Here is a 21618-nt window from a genome sequence, read left to right as displayed (position 1 = left end):
CCCGCATCTTTTCCGGTTTCTCTGGTCACGTGACGCGCTCTCCGACCCTTCTCGGTCACGTGATGCCGCCCCGCCGTTTTCCGGTCACGTGACGCCGTTCCCGCCCTTTCCGCCCCAAGATGGCGGCGCCCTCCCTCAGCCGCGCCGCCCTCGGCACCCCCCGGGTTTTGGGGGGTCCCGGGGGGCTCCGGGCTCGGCCCCGCCGGGCCTGGAGCAGCGCGGGGAGCCCGGCCGGGACCCCCCCGCCTGCCCCGGGCTGGGACAGCGCCGAGCTGGCGCGGCTGCGCGGCCGCGAGCAGCGGGAGCGGCGGCAGCGGCTGAGGAGGGAGCGCGGCAGGGGCGGGGCGGGGGAGGTGAGGGGGAACGGGGGAATGGGGGAATGGGAGGGACTGGGAGGGACTGGGAGATACTGGGAGAGGGACTGGGGCACTGGGAGGGACTGGGAAATACTGGGAGAGGGACTGGGGGCACTGGGATGGGACTGGGAGATACTGGGAGAAGGACTGGGATGGGACTGGGGGGGGACTGGGAGATACTGGGATGGGAACTGGGGACACTTGAGATGGGAACTGGGAACACTGGTTCGGGTTTCTGCTGTGCCAACCACTGGCTTGTACTGGTTTATATTGGTCCAGACTGGTTTCTAGCAGTTTCTAGTGTACTGTGTTGGTTTATATTGGTTTGTGTTGGTTTTTGTTGGTTCATTTTGTTTTATACTGGTCCATACTGGTTTATACTGGTCCCACAGGAGCCGCAGGGTCTCCCCAAGGGCTGGAGCCCCAAGGAGGAGGTGGAATACCGGCACCCGCTGGGGCCCGACGGCAAAAAGGGTACGGGGGTTTGGGGGGGGATTTTGGGGTGGGTTTTTGGGTGGATTTTTGGGGATTTTGGGGGTGGTGGCCCTGCCACCCCCCTGAGGTGACATTTGGGGACACAGCCACGGCCGTGCCGCTGCCCCCCCGGTACAGCCCCAATTTGGGTGGGTTTGGGGTGGATTTTTGGGTGGATTTTGGGTGGATTTTTGGGGATTTTGGGGGTGGTGGCCCTGCCACCCCCTGAGGTGACATTTGGGGACGCAGCCACGGCCGTGCCGCTGCCCCCCCGGTACAGCCCCAGTGTGGGGGATTTGGGGTGGATTTTTGGGTGGATTTTGGGGGGTTTTGGGTGGATTTTTGGGGATTTTGGGGGTGGTGGCCCTGCCACCCCCTGAGGTGACATTTGGGGACACAGCCACGGCCGTGCCGCTGCCCCCCCGGTACAGCCCCCGCTACGTCGAGGCCGCCTGGTACCAGTGGTGGGAGAGGGGAGGGGTCTTCAGCCCTTCCCCCCCTGAGCAGGTGAGGGGGGGACACACCTGGGGGGGGGGGTCCCAAAAATCACCTGGGGGATCCCAATAATCACCTGGGGGATCCCAAAAATCATCTGGGGGGGTAAAAAATACCTGGAAAAAGTAAAAAAATAATTGGGGGGGGAGTCAAAAATCACCTGGGGGGGTAAAAAATACGTGGGGGGTCCCAAAGGTCATCTGAGGGGGGGTAAAAATCACATGAGGGGGTAAAAAAATACCTCGGGTGTCCCAAGAAATTACTTGGGGAGGGGAAAAATACCTGGGGGGGGTCCCAAAAATCATCTGGGGGGAGGAAAAAATACCTGGGGGGATCCAGCCCCACCTGGGGGGGTTCAGATTTACCTGGGAGGTTCCAGCCCCACTTTTGGGGGTTCCAGCCCCACCTTTTGGGGTCCCAGCCCCACCTGGGTGGTCCCAGCCTCACCTTTGGGGTTCCAGCCCCACCTTTGGGGGTTCCAGCCCCACCTTTTGGGGTCCCAGCCCCACCTTTTGGGGTTCCAGCCCCACCTTTGGGGGTTCCAGCCCCACCTTTGGGGGTCCCAGCCCCACCTGGGTGGTCCCAGCCCCACCTTTGGGGGATCCAGCCCCACCTTTGGGGGTTCCAGCCCCACCTTTGGGGGTTCCAGCCCCACCTTTTGGGGTTCCAGCCCCACCTTTGGGGTCCCAGCCCCACCTGGGTGGTTCCAGCCCCACTTTTGGGGGTCCTGCCCCACTTTGGGGGTCCCAGCCCCACTTTGGGGTCCAGCCCCACCTTTTGGGGTCCCAGCCCCACTTTGGGGTCCCAGCCCCACCTTTGGGGGGTCCAGCCCCACTTTGGGGGTCCCAGCCCCACCTTTGGGGTCCAGCCCCACTTTGGGGTCCCAGCCCCACCTGGGGGGGTCCCAGCCCCACCTTTTGGGGTCCCAGCCCCACCTTTTGGGGTCCCAGCCCCACCTTTGGAGGTCCCAGCCCCACCTGAGGGGGTCCCAGCCCCACTTTGGGGTCCCAGCCCCACTTTTGGGGTCCAGCCCCACTTTGGGGTCCCAGCCCCACCTGGGGGGTCCCAGCCCCACCTTTGGGGTCCCAGCCCCACTTTTGGGGTCCCAGCCCCACTTTGGGGTCCCAGCCCCACTTTGGGGTCCAGCCCCCCACCCCGCTGTCCCCCCAGGCCCCGGGGGGGGCCCCGGTGCTGAGCCTGGTGCTGCCCCCCCCCAACGTCACCGGGACCCTGCACCTGGGCCACGCCCTGACCGTGACCCTGCAGGACGTGCTGGTCCGCTGGTCAGCGGGGTGGGGGTCTGGGGGGATTTGGGGGGGTTTGGGGGGGACTTTGGTGGGGTTTGGGGGTGATTTGGGGGGCTTCGGTGGGGTTTGAGGGGGATTTGGGTGGGATTTGGGGGGTTTCAGTGGGGTTTGGGGGGGGCTTCGGTGGGGTTTGAGTGGGGTTTGGGGGGCTTCAGTGGGGTTTGGGGGGAATTTGGTGGGTTTCGGTGGGGTTTGGGGGGGACTTTGGTGGGGTTTGGGGGGATTTGGGGGGTTTGAGTGGGGTTTTGGGGGGGATTTAGGGTGTTTCAGTGGGGTTTGGCGTTGATTTGGGGGGGTTTTGGTTCTTGGGATTATTTTCGGGATTTTTGTGGGGCTGTTTTGGAGATTTTTGGTTGTTTTTATGAGATTATTTCAGGATTGTTTTGTGGGGTTTTCTGGGAATGTTTTGGGGTCTTTGGGGGGGGTTTTTTGGGTGTCATTTTGGGGGTTATTTTGGGTTATTTTGGGTTGATTTTGGGGTTTTTGGGCGCAGGCGGAGGATGCAGGGCTGGAGCGTCCTGTGGGTGCCGGGCACCGACCACGCCGGCATTGCCACCCAGGTGTGTCCCCAACTGTCCCCAAATGTCCCCAAATCCCCTTCCCAACACCCCCACAGCGGCACTGCCACCCAGGTGGGTCCCCAAATTCTCCTAAAATGTCCCCAGATCTGCTTGCTCTGTCCCCAGGGCTGTCCCCAATGTCCCAGGGCTGTCCCCGATGTCCCCGATGTCCCCGATGTCCCCAGGGCTGTCCCCGATATCCCCAGGGCTGTCCCCAATGTCCCCGATGTCCCCAGGGCTGTCCCCGATATCCCCAGGGCTGTCCCCAATGTCCCAGGGCTGTCCCCAATGTCCCCGATGTCCCCAGGGATGTCCCCAATGTCCCCAGGGCTGTCCCCGATATCCCCGATGTCCCCAGGGCTGTCCCCAATGTCCCAGGGCTGTCCCCAATGTCCCCAACATGTCCCCAATGTCCCCAGGGCTGTCCCCGATATCCCCAGGGCTGTCCCCAATGTCCCCAGGGCTGTCCCCGATATCCCCAGGGCTGTCCCCAATGTCCCCAACGTGTCCCCGATGTCCCCAGGGCTGTCCCCAATGTCCCAAATGTCCCCAGGCCATCGTGGAGCGCTGGCTCTGGCAGACGGGGGGATGTCCCCAATGTCCCCAATGTCCCCAACATGTCCCCAATGTCCCCAGGGCTGTCCCCAATGTCCCCAATGTCCCCAATGATGTCCCCAATGTCCCCAGTGTCCCCAATGTCCCCAATGTCCCCAGTGTCCCCAATGTCCCCAATGTCCCCAGTGTCCCCAATGTCCCCAGGCCATCGTGGAGCGCTGGCTCTGGCAGACGCGGGGTCTGTCCCCAATGTCCCCAATGTCCCCAATGTCCCAGGGCTGTCCCAAATGTCCCAGGGCTGTCCCCAATGTCCCCAATGTCCCCAATGTCCCCAGGCCATCGTGGAGCGCTGGCTCTGGCAGACGCAGGGGCTGTCCCCAATGTCCCCAATGTCCCCAATGTCCCCAGGCCATCGTGGAGCGCTGGCTCTGGCAGACGCGGGGGCTGTCCCCAATGTCCCCAGGGCTGTCCCCAATGTCCCCAGTGTCCCCAGTGTCCCCAATGTCCCCGATGTCCCCAGGCCATCGTGGAGCGCTGGCTCTGGCAGACGCGGGGGCTGCGCCGGCAGGACCTGGGCCGGGCCGAGTTCCTGCGCGAGGTTTGGCGCTGGAAGGAGCGGTGAGGGGACATCGGGGACGTTGGGGACACCGTGGGGACACCGTGGGGACGTCGGGGACGCCTCGGGGGGGGTGGCCCCGCGGTGTCACCGCCCTGTCCCCCCCCAGGCACGGGGACGAGATCCTGCAGCAGCTGCGGGCGCTCGGGGCCTCGCTGGACTGGAGCCGCTGCGCCTTCACCATGGACCCCGTGCGTGTCCCCAGGGTCCCCAAGGGTCTCCAGGGGTCCCCAAGGGTCACTCTGGTGTCCCCAAGGGTCTCCAGGGGTCCCCAGGGTCCCCAAGGGTCACTCGGGTGTCCCCAAGGGTCCCCAGGGTCCCCAAGGGTCACTCAGGTTTCCCCAAGGGTCACTTGGGTGTCCCCGAGTGTCCAAACTCTCCCCAGGTGTTCCAATCTGGCCCCAAAATGTTCCCAGCTCTGCCTGAAACATCCAAAAACTGTCCCCAAGTGTCCTCAAACTGTCCCCAAGTGTCCCCAAACTGTTCCCATGTCTCCAAACTGTCCCCAAACTGTCCCTAGACTGTCCCTAAGTGTCCCCATTGTCCCCAAACTGTCCCCAAATGTCCCCAAATTTCCTCCAAAGTGTCCCTGCTGTCCCCAAACTGTCCCCAAAGTGTCCCCCCTCTCCCCAGGTGTCCCCAAGTGTCCCCAGGTCCCCAAACTGTCTCCAAACAGTCCTCAACCGTCCCCAATGTGTCCCCAAGTGTCTCTGCTCTCCCCAAACTGTCCCCAATGTGTCTCCAAGTGTCGCCAGACTGTCCCCAAGTGTCCCCATTGTCCCCAGACTGTCCCCAAGTGTCTCCAAAGTGTCCCCAAACCATCCCCTAAGTGTCCCCATTTTCCCCAGACTGTCCCCAAGTGTCCCCATTGTCCCAAACCGTGCCCAGACTGTCCCCAAGTGTCCCCGTTGTCCCCAGACTGTCCCCAAACTGTCCCCAAAGTGTCCCCGTGTGTCCCCAACGTCCCCAGGGCTTCTCGCGGGCGGTGACCGAGGCCTTCGTGCGCCTGGCGGCGGCGGGGCTGATCCGGCGGGACGAGCGCGTGGTGACCTGGAGCTGCGCGCTGCGCTCGGCGCTGGCCGACGTCGAGGTGACCCCAACTGTCCCCAATGTCCCCAAGGGTCACCAGTGTCCCAGGGGTGTCCCATGGGTGTCATGTCCCTGGAGCTGCGCTCGGCGCTGGCCGACGTCAAGGTGTCCCCAATTGTCCCCAAGGGTCCCCGATGTCCCCAAGGGTCACCAGTGTCCCCAGGGGTGTCCCCAAGGGTCCCCAGTGTCCCCAGGGGGTCCCCAATGTCCCCAAGGTGTCCCCAAGGGTCCCCAGGGGTGTCCCCAATGTCCCCAGGGTGTCCCCAGGGGTGTCCCCAAGGTGTCCCCAATGTCCCCAGGGTGTCCCCAATGTCCCCAAGGGTCCCCAGGGGTGTCCCCAGGGTGTCCCCAAGGGTCCCCAGGGGTGTCCCCAATGTCCCCAGGGTGTCCCCAGGGCTGTGACCCGCCCTGTCCCCCCAGGTGGAGCCCCGTGTCCTGACGGGCCCCACGGCGCTGAGTGTCCCCAACTGTCCCCACCCCGTCACCTTCGGCCTCCTCGTCAGCTTCGCCTACCCCGTGGAGGGGGACGACGGTGGGTGGCACTGGGGACAGCTGGGGACATCGGGGGTGGCACTGGGGACACGGAGGGTGGCACTGGGGACAGCCTGGGTGGCACTGGGGACATCGGGGGTGGCACTGGGGACAGCCTGGGTGGCACTGGGGACATCGGGGGTGGCAGTGGGGACAGCTGGGGTGGCACCTGGGGTTGGCTTTGTGGTGGGGGCTTCAGTTCTCCTGTCCTTGGCTGTCCCCACTGTCCCCTGGGTGTCACCTGGCTGTCCCCAGTGTCACCTGGGTGTCACCTGAGTGTCCCCTGGTTGTCCCCGGTGTCCCCTGGGTGTCCCCACTGTCCCCTGGGTGTCCCCACTGTCACCTGGGTGTCCCCACTGTCACCTGGGTGTCACCTGAGTGTCCCCAGTGTCCCCTGGGTGTCCCCTGGCTGTCCCCGGTGTCCCCTGGGTGTCACCTGGCTGTCCCCACTGTCACCTGGGTGTCCCCTGGCTGTCCCCACTGTCCCCTGGGTGTCCCCACTGTCCCCTGGGTGTCCCCTGGCTGTCCCCACTGTCACCTGGGTGTCACCTGCTGTCCCCAATGTCACCTGGGTGTCACCTGAGTGTCCCCAATGTCACCTGGGTGTCCCCTGGCTGTCCCCAATGTCACCTGGCTGTCCCCGGTGTCCCCTGGGTGTCCCCTGGCTGTCCCCACTGTCACCTGGGTGTCACCTGAGTGTCCCCAATGTCACCTGGGTGTCCCCTGGCTGTCCCCAATGTCACCTGGCTGTCCCCGGTGTCCCCTGGGTGTCCCCTGGCTGTCCCCAATGTCACCTGGGTGTCCCCTGGCTGTCCCCAGTGTCACCTGGGTGTCCCCTGGCTGTCCCCACTGTCACCTGGCTGTCCCCGGTGTCCCCTGGGTGTCCCCTGGCTGTCCCCAATGTCACCTGGGTGTCCCCTGGCTGTCCCCAGTGTCACCTGGGTGTCACCTGGCTGTCCCCACTGTCACCTGAGTGTCCCCAATGTCCCCTGGCTGTCCCCAGTGTCACCTGGGTGTCACCTGCTGTCCCCAGGGCTGGAGGTGCCGGTGGCCACCACCCGCCCTGAGACGCTCTTTGGGGACGTGGCCGTGGCCGTGCACCCACGGGACCCGCGCTACCTGGTGAGGGCGGGGCCTCACCTGAGGGGCGGGGCCTCACCTGAGGGGCGGGGCCTCACCTGGTGGGTGGGGTCTCACCTGATGGGCGGGGTCTCACCTGAGGGGCGGGGCCTCACCTGAGGGGCGGGGTCTCACCTGGTGGGTGGGGGTCTCACCTGATGGGCGGGGTCTCACCTGATGGGTGGGGTCTCACCTGGAGGGGTGGGGTCTCACCTGGATGGGTGTGGTCTCACCTGGTGGGTGTGGCCTCACCTGGAGGGGCGGGGTCTCACCTGGTGGGTGTGGTCTCACCTGAGGGGCGGGGTCTCACCTGGAGGGGCGGGGTCTCACCTGATGGGTTTGGCCTCACCTGGTGGGTGTGGTCTCACCTGGAGCGCGTTGGGCGTGGCCGGGCGGGGCTCGGGGGCGTGGCCCGGTCTGACCCCGCCCCCCCAGCACCTGCAGGGCCGCCAGGTGCGGCACCCGTTCAGCGGGGCCCTGCTGCCCGTGGTGGGAGACCCCAGCGTGCAGCCCCAGCGCGGCACTGGTGAGACTGGGGGGACTGGGAGGAACTGGGAGGGGAACTTGGAGGGGATTGGGGGGGACTGGGAGGGACTGGGAGGAGATTGGGGGGACTGGGAGGGGATTGGGGGGGACTGGGAGGGACTGGGAGGAGATTGGGGGGGACTGGGAGGGAACTGGGGGGGACTGGGATGGACTGGGAGGGACTGGGAGGGGATTGGGGGGGACTGGGAGGGGATTGGGGGGGACTGGGAGGGACTGGGAGGGAACTGGGAGGGAACTGGGAGGGACTGGGAGGGACTGGGAGGAGATTGGGGGGGACTGGGAGGGACTGGGAGGGAACTGGGAGCGACTGGGATGGAGTACTGGGACCAGTCTGGGACTGGAAACAAAAAAAGGGGCGACACTGGGTGACAGTGGGTGACACGGGTGTGACACAGGTGACACAGGTGTGACACAGGTGACCCAGGTGTCCCCAGGTGCAGTGAAGGTGACCCCCGGGCACAGCCCCCAGGCCCTGTGGGTGACACTGGGTGACAGTAGCTCACAGCTGACAGGCAGTGGGTGGCACAGAGGTGGCACAGGTGTGACACAGGTGTGACACGGGTGTGACCCAGGTGACCCGGGTGTCCCCAGGTGCGGTGAAGGTGACCCCCGGGCACAGCCCCCAGGCCCCATGGGTGACACTGGGTGACACTGGGTGACAGTGGGTGACAGTAGCTCACAGCTGACAGGCAGTGGGTGGCACAGGTGTGACACAGAGGTGACCCAGGTGACACGGGTGACCCGGGTGTCCCCAGGTGCGGTGAAGGTGACCCCCGGGCACAGCCCCCAGGACCCATGGGTGACACTGGGTGACAGTGGGTGACAGTGGGTGACAGTAGCTCACAGCTGACAGGCAGTGGGTGGCACAGAGGTGGCACAGGTGTGACACAGGTGGCACAGGTGTGACACAGGTGTGACACAGGTGTGACACGGGTGTGACCCGGGTGTCCCCAGGTGCGGTGAAGGTGACCCCCGGGCACAGCCCCCAGGACCTGGCGCTGGCCCGTGCCCACGGGCTGCCGCTGCTCTCGGTCATCGCCGACGACGGCACCCTGAGGCCCCCGGGGGGGGGGTGGCTGCAGGTGCACCCGTGTCCCCAGAGTGTCCCTGAAGTGTCCCCAAGGTGTCCCTGAAGTGTCCCCTGGGTGTCCCCAGAGTGTCCCCAAATTGTCCCCAGAGTGTCCCCTGGGTGTCCCCAGAGTGTCCCCTGGGTGTCCCCAAAGTGTCCCTAAAGTGTCCCCTGGGTGTCCCTGAAGTGTCCCCTGAGTGTCCCCCAAAGTGTCCCCTGGGTGTCCCCAAAGTGTCCCCAAAGTGTCCCCTGGGTGTCCCTAAAAGTGTCCCCTCAGTGTCCCCTCAGTGTCCCCAATGTCCTTGATGTCCTTAGTGCCCTCAGTGTCCCTGGTGTCCCCAATCCTCAATGTCCCCAATCCCCCCAGTGTCCCAAATGTCCCCAATGTCCCCAGTGTCGTCAATCCCCCAATGTCCCCAACCCCCCGATGTCCCCCCTGATGTCCCCCCGATGCCCCCGATGTCCCCAGTGTCCCCAACCCCCCGACGTCCCCCCAATGTCCCCGATGTCCCCCCAATGTCCCCCGATGTCCCCGTGTCCCCAATGTCCCCTCAATGTCCCAAATGTCCCCCTGGTGTCCCCAGTGTCCCCAACCCCCCGATGTCCCCGATGTCCCCCCGATGTCCCCGATGTCCCCAGTGTCCCCAGTGTCCCCAAAGCCCCCGATGTCCCCAGTGTCCCCAACCCCCCGATATCCCCAATGTCCCCCCGTGTCCCCGTGTCCCCAGGGCGTGCCCCGTTTCGAGGCCCGTGCCCGCGTGGTGGCCGCGCTGGCCCAGCGGGGGCTGCTCCGGGGGGTGCAGGACCACGCCATGACGCTGCCGCTCTGCAGGTGCGTCCCCAGGTGTCCCCAGGTGTCCCCAGGTGTCCCCAAAGTCCTCTCGGGTGTCCCCTGGGGTCCCTCAAGTGTCCCCTGGTGTCCCCAGTGTCCCCTCAGGTGTCCCCGAGTCCCCTCAGGTGCCCCCAGGTGTCCCCCCAGGTGTTCCCTGGGTCCCCTCGGGTGTCCCCAGATGTCCCCAGTGTCCCCTCAGGTGTCCCCAGTGTCTCCTCAGGTGTTCCCTGGGTCCCCATTGTCCCCCCAGGTGCCCCCAGGTGTCCCCAGTGTCCCCTCAGGTGTCCCCTGGTGTCCCCGGAGTCCCCTGGGTCCCCGGAGTCCCCTGGGTCCCCTCCTCAGGTGTCCCAGGTGTCCCCAGTGTCCCCCCAGGTGCCCCCAGGTGTCCCCAGTGTCCCCTGGTGTCCCTGGGGTCCCCTGGATCCCCTCGGGTGTCACTAGGTGTCCCCAGGTGTCCCCCCAGGTGCCCCCAGGTGTCCCCAGTGTCCCCTCAGGTGTCCCCTGGTGTCCCCGGAGTCCCCTGGGTCCCCGGAGTCCCCTGGGTCCCCTCCTCAGGTGTCCCAGGTGTCCCCAGTGTCCCCCCAGGTGCCCCCAGGTGTCCCCTGGTGTCCCCTGGTGTCCCTGGGGTCCCCTGGTTCCCCTTGGGTGTCCCAGGTGTCCCCTCAGGTGTCCCCTCAGGTGTCCCAGGTGTCCCCAGTGTCCCCCCAGGTGTCCCCTGGTGTCCCCTGGTGTCCCTGGGGTCCCCTGGTTCCCCTCGGGTGTCCCCAGGTGTCCCCTCAGGTGTCCCAGGTGTCCCCTGGTGTCCCCGCAGCCGCTCCGGGGATGTGGTGGAGTTCCTGCTGAAGCGGCAGTGGTTCCTCAGCTGCGGGGACATGGCCCGGGCGGCGCTGCAGGTGAGGGGACACACCTGGGCACACCTGGGGCACACATGGGATACACCTGGGGGCACCTGGGGGACACCTGGGCACAGCTGGGATACACCTGGGGGGTTAATACAGACCTGGGGACATGGCCCTGGCGGCGCTGCAGGTGAGGGGACACACCTGGGCACACCTGGGAACCACCTGGGCACAGCTGGGATCCACCTGGGCACACCTGGGATACACCTGGGGGCACCTGGGATACACCTGGGGGCACCTGGGATACACCTGGGCACACCTGGGATACACCTGGGGGCACCTGGGATACACCTGGGCACAGCTGGGATACACCTGGGGGCACCTGGGATACACCTGGGCACAGCTGGGATACACCTGGGCACACCTGGGATACACCTGGGGGCACCTGGGATACACCTGGGCACACCTGGGATACACCTGGGCACACCTGGGATACACCTGGGGGCACCTGGGATACACCTGGGGGGTTAATACAGACCTGGGGACATGGCCCGGGCGGCGCTGCAGGTGAGGGGGCACACCTGGGGACACCTGGGATACACCTGGGACACAGCTGGGATACACCTGGGACACAGCTGGGCACACCTGGGGGCACAGCTGGGGCACCTGGGATACACCCGGGACACACCTGGGATACACCTGGGGCACCTGGGATACACCTGGGCACACCTGGGCACACCTGGGATACACCTGGGGACACAGCTGGGGCACCTGGGATACACCTGGGCACACCTGGGATACACCTGGGGACACAGCTGGGGCACCTGGGATACACCTGGGCACACCTGGGATACACCTGGGGACACAGCTGGGGCACCTGGGATACACCTGGGATACACCTGGGCACACCTGGGGCACCTGGGATACACCTGGGCACACCCGGGTGGGCTCACACGCACCTGAGGGGTCACCTGGGCAGCCAGCAGGTGACCCTTTGTGGGGGTGCTGGGGACCCTGGGGGGGCGTGTCCCACCTGAGGGCTCACCTGTGGCAGGCGGTGACGTCGGGGAGGCTCCGCCTGGTGCCCAAATTCCACGAGAAGAACTGGAAAACCTGGATGGAGAACGCGGGGTGAGGCCGGGGCGGGGCCCAGGTGTGGTGGGCGGGGCCCAGGTGTTGTGGGTGATGCTCTGGGTGTGTCCCAAGGGCTCCAGGCATGTCCCAGGTGTTGTGGGTGGGGTCTCAGGTGTGGTGGGCGTGTCCCAGCTGTTGTGGGTGGGGCTCTGGGCATGTCCCAGGTGTGGTGGGCAGGGTCTCAGGTGCTCTGGGCATGTCCCAGGTGTGGTGGGCATGGCTCTGGGCGTGTCCCAGGTGTGGTGAGTGTGTCCCAGGTGTGGTGGGTGTGTCCCAGGTGTGGTGGGCGTGTCCCAGGTGTGGTGGGCGTGTCCCAGGTGTGGTGGGCGTGGCTCCGGGCCTGTCCCGAGCCTCCCCAAATCCCCGAATCCCCCGCAGGGATTGGTGCCTGTCCCGCCAGCTCTGGTGGGGCCACCAGGTGCCCGCGTACCAGGTGATGGGCGGCCACCAAGGAGCCCCAGGTGACCACCGAGGAGCTCCAGGTGGCCACCAAGGAGCCCCAGGTGGCCACCAGGGAGCCCAGGAGGGGCCGTGGTTCGTGGGGCGCAGCGAGGCCGAGGCTCGGGCGGCGGCCGCGGCGGCCCTGGGCTGCCCCCCCGAGCAGCTGCACCTGCAGCAAGGTGAGAGCCCCGAATTTGGGGGGAAATTCGCATTTTTGAGGATTTTTTTGGGGTTTTTTTGGGGTTTTTTTGACGATTTTCTGGGGCTTTTTTAGGGATTTTTTGGGTTAAAATGTGATATTTGCTCCCCCCCGAACAGCTGCACCTGCAGCAAGGTGAGCAGCATGGGCAGGGCCCCGAATTTGGGGGAAATTCGGATTTTTGAGGATTTTTTGGGGGTTTTCTGGGGTTTTTTTAGGGATTTTTTCAGATTTTTTTGGGTTAAAATGTGATATTTGCTCCCCCTCGAACAGCTGCACCTGCAGCAAGGTGAGAGCCCCGAATTTGGGGGAAATTCGGATTTTGGGGATTTTTGGGGTTTTTTCCACAGATATTTTGGATTTTTGGGGGGTTTTGGGGGTTAAAATCGGATATATGCTCCCCCCCGAGCAGCTGCACCTGCAGCAAGGTGAGGGGGGTGGGCGGGGCCCCGAATTTGGGGGAAATTCGGATTTGGTGCCACTCCTGTTCCAGACCCCGACGTTTTGGGGTCATTTGGTGACCTTTGGTGACATTTGGTGACCTTTGGTGACCTTTGGTGACATTTGGTGACCTTTGGTGACGTTCCTGTCCCAGACCCCGACGTTTTGGACACCTGGTTCTCCTCCGCCCTCTTCCCCTTCGCCGCCCTGGGCTGGCCCGAGCAGGTGAGACCCCAGTGTCCCCAATGTCCCCAATGTCCCCAACGTCCCCTCGGTGTCCCCAATGTTCCCTGAGTCCCTCAGTGTCCCCAAATGTCCCCCAAGTGTCCGAAGTGTCCCCAAGTGTCCCCAAATGTCCCCAATGTCCCCCCAATGTCCCGAGTGTCCCCAAATGTCCCCTGAGTGTCCCCAAATGTCCCCAATGTCCCCAATGTCCCCAAATGTCCCCAATGTCCCCAGTGTCCCCAAATGTCCCCAGATGTCCCCAATGTCCCCTGAATGTCCCCAATGTCCCCAAATGTCCCCTCTGTGTCCCCAGAGCCCCGAGCTGAGCTGGGATGTCCCCAATGTCCCCAATGTCCCCAATGTCCCCAAATGTCCCCAATGTCCCCTGAATGTCCCCAATGTCCCCAAAGTCCCCAGATGTCCCCTCTGTGTCCCCAGAGCCCCGAGCTGAGCCGGGATGTCCCCAATGTCCCCTGAATGTCCCCAATGTCCCCAATGTCCCCTCTGTGTCCCCAGAGCCCCGAGCTGAGCCGGGATGTCCCCAATGTCCCCAAATGTCCCCAATGTCCCCTGAATGTCCCCAATGTCCCCAAAGTCCCCAGATGTCCCCTCTGTGTCCCCAGAGCCCCGAGCTGAGCCGTTTCTACCCGACGTCGCTGCTGGTGACGGGCAGTGACCTCCTGTTCTTCTGGGTGGCCCGCATGGCCATGCTGGGCCAGCAGCTGACGGGACAGCTGCCCTTCCGGCAGGTCACCTGTCCCCGAGGGTCCCTGAGGGTCCCCGAGGGTCCCCGAGTGTCCCCAAATGTCCCCGAGAGTCCCCAAGTGTCCCCGAGGGTCCCCAAGTGTCCCCGAGGGTCCCCGAGGGTCCCCAAGTGTCCCCGAGGGTCCCTGAGGGTCCCCGAGTGTCCCCGAGGGTCCCCAAATGTCCCCGAGGGTCCCCGAGGGTCCCCGAGGGTCCCCAAGTGTCCCCGAGGGTCCCCGAGGGTCCCCAAATGTCCCCGAGGGTCCCCAAGCGTCCCCGAGTGTCCCCAAATGTCCCCGAGGGTCCCCAAGTGTCCCCAAGGGTCCCTGAGGGTCCCCAGGTATCCCCGAGGGTCCCTAAATGTCCCCAGGGGTCCCCAAATCCCCCCGTTCCCAGCGGTTTTGGGTTTCTTGTTGTGTTCTCGGTGTCCCCAAGGGTTCTGTGGATGTCCCCAAGTGTCCCCAAATGTCCCCAAGGATCCCCAAGTGTCCCCAAGGGTCCCTGAGGGTCCCCAGGTATCCCCGAGGGTCCCTAAATGTCCCCGAGGGTCCCCAAATGTCCCCTGCGTTCTCTTCTCGCCTTTCCCAGTGGCTGATCCTTTCCTGGGGTGTCCCCTGTCCCCATTCTGGGGTCCCTGTCCCCGTTTTTGGGGTCCCCAATCCCGTTTTTGGGGTCCCCAATCCCATTTTCAGGGTCCCCAATCCCGTTTTCGGGGTCCCCGATCCCATTTTCAGGGTCCCCAATCCCGTTTTCGGGGTCCCCAATCCCATTTTCGGGGTCCCCAATCCCATTTTCAGGGTCCCAAATCCCGTTTTTGGCTCCCCGTCCCCGTTTTTGGGGTCCCAGTGTCCCCCGTGCCCCCCAGGTGCTGCTGCACGCGCTGGTCCGGGACCCCCAGGGCCGCAAGATGAGCAAATCCCTGGGGAACGTCATCGACCCCCGCGACGTCATCGGGGGCGCCTCGCTGCAGGTACCCCGAAACCCCAAAAAATCCAACCCTAAAACTTCAAATAACCCAAAAAAACCAGCCCTGGAACCCAAAAAACCCTGACCCTGAAACCCCAAAAACCCCAAAAAAATCCAACCCTAAAAACCCAAACAACCCAAAAAAACCAGCCCTGGAACCCAAAAAACCCTGACACTGAAACCCCAAAAACCCCAAAAAATCCAACCCTAAAAACCCAAACAATCCAAAAAAACCAGCCCTGGAACCCAAAAAACCCTGACCCTGAAACCCCAAAAACCCAAAAAAAATACAACCCTAAAAACCCAAACAACCCAAAAAAACCAGCCCTGAAACCCCAAAAACAGCCTGACCCTGAAACCCCAAAAACCCCAAAAAATCCAACCCTAAAAACCCAAACAATCCAAAAAAAACCAGCCCTGGAACCCAAAAAACAGCCTGACACTGAAACCCCAAAAACCCCAAAAATACCCTGACCCTGAAACCCCAAAAACAGCCTGACCTTGGAACCCCAAAATCCCCAGACTCCAAAAAACTTCAAAAATCCCCAAAAAACCCCCCAAAAATCACCAGACTCGGAAACCCAAAAAGCCCCAAAAATCCCTGGGCCTGGGGAGGTTCTGAGCTGCTTTTGGGATAATTTTGGGGTGATTCTGGGTTGCTTTTTTTGGGTGATTCTGGGGTGATTTTGGGCTGGTTTTGGGGTGATTTTGGGGTGGCTTTTTGGGGTGATTCTGGGTTGGTTTTTTTGGGTGATTCTGGGGTCATTTTGGAGCGGTTTTGGGGTGATTTTGGGGTAATTTTGGGGTTTTGCTCCCCAGGAGCTGCAGGAGAAGCTCCGGACCCGAACCCTGGACCCGCAGGAGCTGCAGGCGGCCCAGGAGGGGCAGGTTGGACCCCAAAAACCACCCAGAGCCCCCCAAAAATCCCCCCTGAACCCCCAAATCCCCCCTGAGCGCCCCAAAACTGACCCAGGACCCCCAAAATGCCCCAAAAACCACCCAGACCCCCCAAAACTGACCCAGGACACCCCAAAAACCACCCAGAGCCCCCCAAAACTGACCCAGGACCCCCAAAAAACCACCCAGAGCCCCCCAAAACTGACCCAGGATCCCCCAAAAACCACCCAGAGCCCCCCAAAACTGACCCAGGACCCCCCAAAAACCATCCAGAGCCCCCCAAAAATCCCCCCTGAACCCCCAAATCCCCCCTGAGCGCCCCAAAACTGACCCAGGACCCCCCAAAAACCACCCAGAGCCCACCAAAACTGACCCAGGACCCCCCAAAAACCACCCAGAGCCCCCCAAAACCGACCCAGGCCCCCCAAAATTCCCTCCTGAGCCCCCCAAAATCCCCCCAGAGGCGGCAGTTCCCGCAGGGGATCCCCGAGTGCGGCGCCGACGCCCTGAGGCTCGCCCTGTGCACCCACGACGCCCACGGTGAGACCCCCGCCCCAAATCCCCCCTGGGACCCCCCCCAAATCCCCTGAACCCCTTAGGGACCCCCAAATCATCCTGGGACCCCCTGAAATCCACCCAGGGACCCCCAAATCCCCCCAAGGATCCCCCCTGGCCCTGTGCACCCACGGCGCCCACGGTGAGAGCCCCGCCCCAAATACCCCAAAACCCCCCAGGACCCCCCCCAAATCACCCCCAGATTCACCCAGGGACCCCCAAATACCCCAAAATCCCCCTGGGACCCCTCCCCGAAATCACCCCTAAATCCACCATGGGACCCCCAAGTCCCACTGGGACCCCCTCCCCAAATCCCCCTGGGACCTCCCAAATCACCCCCAAATCACTCTGGGACCCCCCCAAATCACCCCTAAATCCACCATGGGACCCCCAAATCTCCAGGGACCCGCAAATCACTCTGGGACCCCCCCCCCAAATCCACCATGGGACCCCCAAATCCCCCTGGGACCCCACTGGGGGCACTGGGAAGGAGCTTTGGGCAACTGGGAGTTACTGGGAGAAGCCTCAGTGGGCACTGGGGGGGGTCTGGGGGGTTATTGGGGGGTCTGGGGGGTTATTGGGGGGTCCTGAGGGGTTACTGGGGGGTCCCGGTGCCCCCCCTGACCCCAAACCCCCCCCCAGGCCCCGAAATCCGCCTGGGCGTGGCCTCGGTGCTGACTCAGCGCCGCTTCTGCAACAAGGTCTGGAACGCGGTGGGCTTCGTGCTGCGGGCCCTGCAGGGGGAGGGGAGCCCCCCGAAGCCCCCCGAGGAGGTACCAGGGACCCCAAAAACACCCCAAGATCCCCAGGGACCCCCCAGAGACCCCCAAAATCCCCAGGGACCCCCCAAACCCCCCGAGGAGGTACCAGAGACCCCAAAATCCCCAGTGTTCCTCCAGCCCCCTCCCCAATCCCAGATTCCCCAAATTCCCATTTTTCACCCCAAATTCCCATTTTTTCTCCCCAAATTCCCATTTTTTTCACCCCAATTTCCCATTTTTCACCCCAACTTCCCATTTTTTCACCCCAAATTCCCATTTTTTCTCCCCAAATTCCCATTTTTCTCCCCAAATTCCCATTTTTCCCCAATCCAGGTGGTCCCGGTGGCCCCCCTGGACCGCTGGCTGCTGGCCCAGCTCTGAGCCCCCTCCCCAATCCCAGATTCCCCAAATTCCCATTTTTCACCCCAAATTCCCATTTTTCCCCAATCCAGGTGGTCCCGGTGGCCCCCCTGGACCGCTGGCTGCTGGCCCAGCTCTGAGCCCCCTCCCCAATCCTAGGTCCCCAAATTCCCATTTTTTCACCCCAAATTCCCATTTTCCACCCCAAATTCCCATTTTTTCTCCCCAAATTCCCATTTTTTCTCCCCAAATTCCCATTTTTCACCCCAAATTCCCATTTTTTCCCCAATCCAGGTGGTCCCGGTGGCCCCCCTGGACCGCTGGCTGCTGGCCCAGCTCTGAGCCCCCTCCCCAATCCTAGGTCCCCAAATTCCCATTTTTTCACCCCAAATTCCCATTTTCCACCCCAAATTCCCATTTTTTCTCCCCAAATTCCCATTTTTCTCCCCAAATTCCCATTTTCCCCCAATCCAGGTGGTCCCGGTGGCCCCCCTGGACCGCTGGCTGCTGGCCCGCCTGGCCGCGGCCGGGGCCGAGTGCTGCGGCCGCCTGGGGGCGCTGGAGGTGCAGGGGGCGCTGGGCGCCGTGCAGAGCTTCTGGCTGCGCTGCCTCTGCGACGTCTACCTGGTAGGGCCCCCGAAATGGCACCCCGAAATGTCACCCCGAAATGGGCATCACGAAATGGGCACCACGAAATGGGCACCCCGAAACGGGCACCCCGAAACGGGCACCACGAAACAGGCACCCCGAAATGGCACCATGAAATGGGCACTCAAAAAATGGGCACCCTGAACGGGCACCCCGAAACGGGCACCCCAAAAATGGACACCCCAAAATGGGCACCCCGAAAAACGGGCACCCTGAAAAATGGGCACCCCGAAATGGGCACTCCAAAAAATGGGCACCCCAAAAAATGGGCCCTGTCCCTATTTGGGATTTCTCCCCCATTTGGGATTTCTCCCCCATTTGGGGTTTCTCCATTTGGGATCCCTCCCCCATTTTGGGATTTCTCCCCCATTTGGGATCCCTCCCCCATTTTGGGATTTCTCCCCCATTTGGGATCCCTCCCCCATTTGGGATCCCTCCCCCATTTGGGATTCCTACCCCATTTTGGGGATTTCTCCATTCGGGATTTCTCCCCCATTTCGGGATTTCTCCGCCATTTTCTCCATTTGGGATTTCTCCCCCATTTGGGATTTCTCCCCCATTTTGGGATTCCTGCCCCATTTCGGGATTCCTCCCCCATTTTGGGATTTCTCCCCCATTTCGGGATTTCTCCGCCATTTTCTCCATTTGGGATCCCTCCCCCATTTGGGATTTCTCCCCCATTTGGGGATTTCTCCATTTGGGATTTCTCCCCCATTTCAGGATTTCTCCCCCATTTGGGATTTCTCCCCCATTTTGGGATTTCTCCGCCGTTTTCTCCATTTGGGATCCCTCCCCCATTTGGGATTTCTCCCCCATTTTGTTTTTCCTGCCCCATTTGGGGTTTCTCCCCCCCCAGGAGGTGGCCAAGGCGTCGCTGCGCTCGCCGCAGCTCCGGCCCGGCGCCGTGGCCTCGCTGGCGGCCGCGGCCGAGCTGGGGCTGCGGCTCCTGGCGCCCTTCGCCCCGTTCCTGGCCGAGGAGCTCTGGCAGCGCCTGCCCCGCGCCCCCCCAGCGCCCCCCAGCGTCAGCCTGGCCCCCTTCCCCGAGCCCCAGCGGCTGGTGAGCACTGGGGGCACTGGGAGGGACTGGGAGGGACTGGGAGGGGATTGGGAGGGCACTGGGAGGGACTGGGAGGGGATTGGGAGGGACTGGGGGGGACTGGGAGGGACTGGGAGGGGATTGGGAGGGACTGGGGGGGACTGGGAGGGACTGGGAGGGGATTGGGAGGGACTGGGGGGGACTGGGAGGGGATTGGAAGGGACTGGGGGGGACTGGGAGGGACTGGGAGGGGATTGGGAGGGGATTGGGGGGCACTGGGAGGGACTGGGAGGGGATTGGGAGGGGATTGGGGGGCACTGGGAGGGACTGGGAGGGGATTGGGAGGGACTGGGAGAGCACTGGGAGGGACTGGGGGACACTGGGAGGTAACTGGGGGGAATTTGGGGGATGGGGGGAGGCTTCTGGGGGGATTTGGGGGATCCCCTGAAGCTTCCCTGGTGGGTTGGGAGTTCCTGGGGGGGCTTTGGGTGGTTTTTGGGGTCCTTGGGTGGTTTCTGGGGTTCCCCAGGGGGGTCCTTGGGCAGATTTTGGGGCTCCTGGGGGTGTTTTTGGGTGTTTTTTGGGGTTCCTGGAGGGGATTTGGCTGCTTCTTGGGGTTCCCGGGGGAGGGTTGGGTATTTTTTGTGGTTTTTGGGTATTTATTGGGGTGGTTTTGGGGGTTCCCAGTGGGTTTTTGGGGTTCCTAGGGGTTTTTGGGTGGTTTTTGTGGTTCCCAGGGGTGCTCTGGGTGTTTTTTGGAGTTCCTGAGGGGTTTTTGGGTGTTTTTTGGGGTTCCCAGGGGGCTCTGGGTGGTGTTTGGGGTTCCCAGAGGGGTTTGGGTGGTTTTTGGGGTTCCCAGGGGGCTCTGGGTGTTTTTTTGGGGTTCCCAGGGGGCTCTGGGTGGTGTTTGGGGTTCCCAGGGGGCTCTGGGAGGTGTTTGGGGTTCCCAGGGGGCTCTGGGAGGTGTTTGGGGTTCCCAGAGGGGTTTGGGTGTTTTTTGGGGTTCCCAGGGGGCTCTGGGAGGTGTTTGGGGTTCCCAGGGGGCTCTGGGTGGTGTTTGGGGTTCCCAGGGGGCTCTGGGAGGTGTTTGGGGGTCTCACCCCCGTCCCCCGGGCAGGCGCACTGGCGCAGCCCCGAGCTGGAGGCGCAGGTGGCCGCCATGCTGGAGCTGGTCCGGGCCGTGCGGGGGCTGCGCGAGAGCCTCCGGCTGGGGGGGGCCGCGCGCCCCCCAGGTGAGCCCCGCGGGGGGAGGGGGCGCGGGGCCGCGGCTCCCAGCATGCCCCGGGGGGGTGGGGGGTGGGGGACTACAAATCCCAGCAGGCTTTGGGAGAGTCAAGATGGCCGATCAGACACAGACTACAAATCCCAGCAGGCTTTTGGGGGAGTCAAAATGGCCGATCAGACACAGACTACAAATCCCAGCGTGCCTTGGAACAGTAGCGGGAACTACAAGTCCCAGCATGCTTTGGGGGGGAGTCAAAATGGCCAATCAGACATGGACTACAAGTCCCAGCATGCTTTTGGGGGAGTCAAGATGGCTGATCAGACACAGACTACAAATCCCAGCATGCTTTTGGGGGAGCCAAGATGGCTGATCAAACTTGGACTACAAATCCCAGCCTGCCTTGGGGGGAGCCAAGATGGCTGATGAGACCAGGACTACAAGTCCCAGCATGTTTTGGGAGGAGTCGAAATGGCCGATCAGACATGGACTACAAATCCCAGAGTGCCTTGGAATGTTAGTGGGGGGAGCTACAAGTCCCAGCATGCTTTGGGAATGCCAAAATGGCCGATGTAGGTGTGGGACTACAAATCCCAGCATGCCTTGGGATCGGCCAATGCGATCAGTGGTGGGAACTACGAGTCCCAGCATGCTTCGGGGGGCCCAATATGGCTGATCAGACAGGGACTACAAGTCCCAGCATGCTTTGTGGCGCGTCCATATCCCAGCATGCCCCTCCCTGCCCCAAGATGGCGGCCCCCGCGGTGGCAGCCATGTTGTGGGCGTGGTTTTCCCGGCAGTGCTGGTGCAGTGCCCGGAGCCGGATCGTGATTGGCTGGAGCCGCTCGGCCCCGCCCTCCAGGCGCTCTCGGGGGCGGGGCCTGTGCGGTTCCTCCCCCCGGGGGCGGGGCCGGGGCCGGGCTGGGCGGGGGCGGCGGCGCCTTCCGGAACCTTGGTGCACCTGCGGGCCCAGGTGAGGGCGGGGCCGGTGGGAATTCGGGGTCCCGGTGATGTTTTGGGGGGTCCCAGTGACATTTGGGGGGTCCCGGTGACATTTTGGGGGTCCCGGGGGAGTTTGGGGGTCCCGGTGACATTTGGGGGGTCCCGGGGGGTGTTTGGGGGGTCCCGGGGGCATTTGGGGTCCCGGCCCCTCCTCAGTTTCCCTTTGGGGTCCCCCAAACGTCGCCTGCGCAGCCCGGTTGGGGGGGGTTCATTAATCAGCGCCGTTAATTAGGCCGGGGGCGGGGCGGCCTCGTTAGCGCTGCCCTGATTAATCATTAACCCCTCCCCCCCCAGGACCCAGCCGGAGCCGAGCCGGGAGGGGCCGGAGACCCCCGGGACCCCCAGCCCGGGGGGGCGGGGCTTGTGAATTAATAAATTAGTGTTAATTTATAAATTAAATAAAGATAATTAAACCGAATGAAATTCTCTGGGTTTGTCAAATAAAATAAATAAATAGAATAAATAGAATAAATCAAATGCTTTTTGGGTTTGTGAATACCTAAATTAATGTTTAGTTACGAATTAAATAAAGTTAATTAGATGGAATAAAATCGGGCTAATAAATAAAATGCTTTTGGGTTTATGAGTAAATAAAGTAA

General features: G+C 63.0%; 1 protein-coding gene across 6 annotated transcripts; it reads left to right on the top strand.

The window, feature by feature from the left end:
• Window positions 1–77: 77 nt before the first annotated feature.
• VARS2 (valyl-tRNA synthetase 2, mitochondrial) lies at window positions 78–21496 on the top strand. 6 transcript variants are annotated; one of them, XM_085565118.1, is made up of 26 exons: window positions 78–353; window positions 749–830; window positions 1231–1337; window positions 2496–2608; window positions 3126–3192; window positions 4268–4365; window positions 4473–4554; window positions 5334–5453; window positions 5873–5984; window positions 6987–7105; window positions 7538–7628; window positions 8603–8730; window positions 9446–9549; window positions 10361–10442; window positions 11443–11519; window positions 11901–12142; window positions 12758–12828; window positions 13452–13577; window positions 14438–14542; window positions 15358–15426; window positions 15897–15975; window positions 16633–16763; window positions 17586–17738; window positions 18616–18816; window positions 19913–20027; window positions 20116–20797. In XM_085565118.1, the coding sequence occupies exons 1-26, from the start codon at window positions 120–122 to the stop codon at window positions 20388–20390; spliced, it is 3183 nt and encodes a 1060-aa protein (XP_085421244.1). In that variant the 5' UTR covers window positions 78–119; the 3' UTR covers window positions 20391–20797. The 6 variants fall into 6 exon arrangements, with proteins under 6 accessions (XP_085421244.1, XP_085421245.1, XP_085421246.1 ...); XM_085565120.1 differs by lacking the exon at window positions 78–353 and having other exon boundaries at window positions 516–830; window positions 20116–20147; window positions 20203–20382; XM_085565116.1 differs by lacking the exons at window positions 78–353; window positions 20116–20797 and adding exons at window positions 20818–20990; window positions 21314–21496 and having other exon boundaries at window positions 521–830.
• The last annotated feature ends 122 nt before the right edge of the window (window positions 21497–21618 follow it).

This window comes from Lonchura striata, chromosome 35 (assembly GCF_050655825.1).
Source record: "Lonchura striata isolate lonStrDom1 chromosome 35, ASM5065582v1, whole genome shotgun sequence".
NCBI lineage: Eukaryota > Metazoa > Chordata > Aves > Passeriformes > Estrildidae > Lonchura > Lonchura striata.
This window is presented reverse-complemented; position numbering and strand designations above follow the sequence as displayed.

Bases quoted from the DNA above. Each gene is read 5' to 3' on its own strand.
- VARS2 (XM_085565118.1), top strand. From the start codon at position 120: ATGGCGGCGCCCTCCCTCAGCCGCGCCGCCCTCGGCACCCCCCGGGTT. The intron at 7,106-7,537 runs GTGAGGGCGGGG...CCGCCCCCCCAG, and splicing joins CACGGGACCCGCGCTACCTG to CACCTGCAGGGCCGCCAGGT. The intron at 11,520-11,900 runs GTGAGGCCGGGG...AATCCCCCGCAG, and splicing joins ACCTGGATGGAGAACGCGGG to GGATTGGTGCCTGTCCCGCC.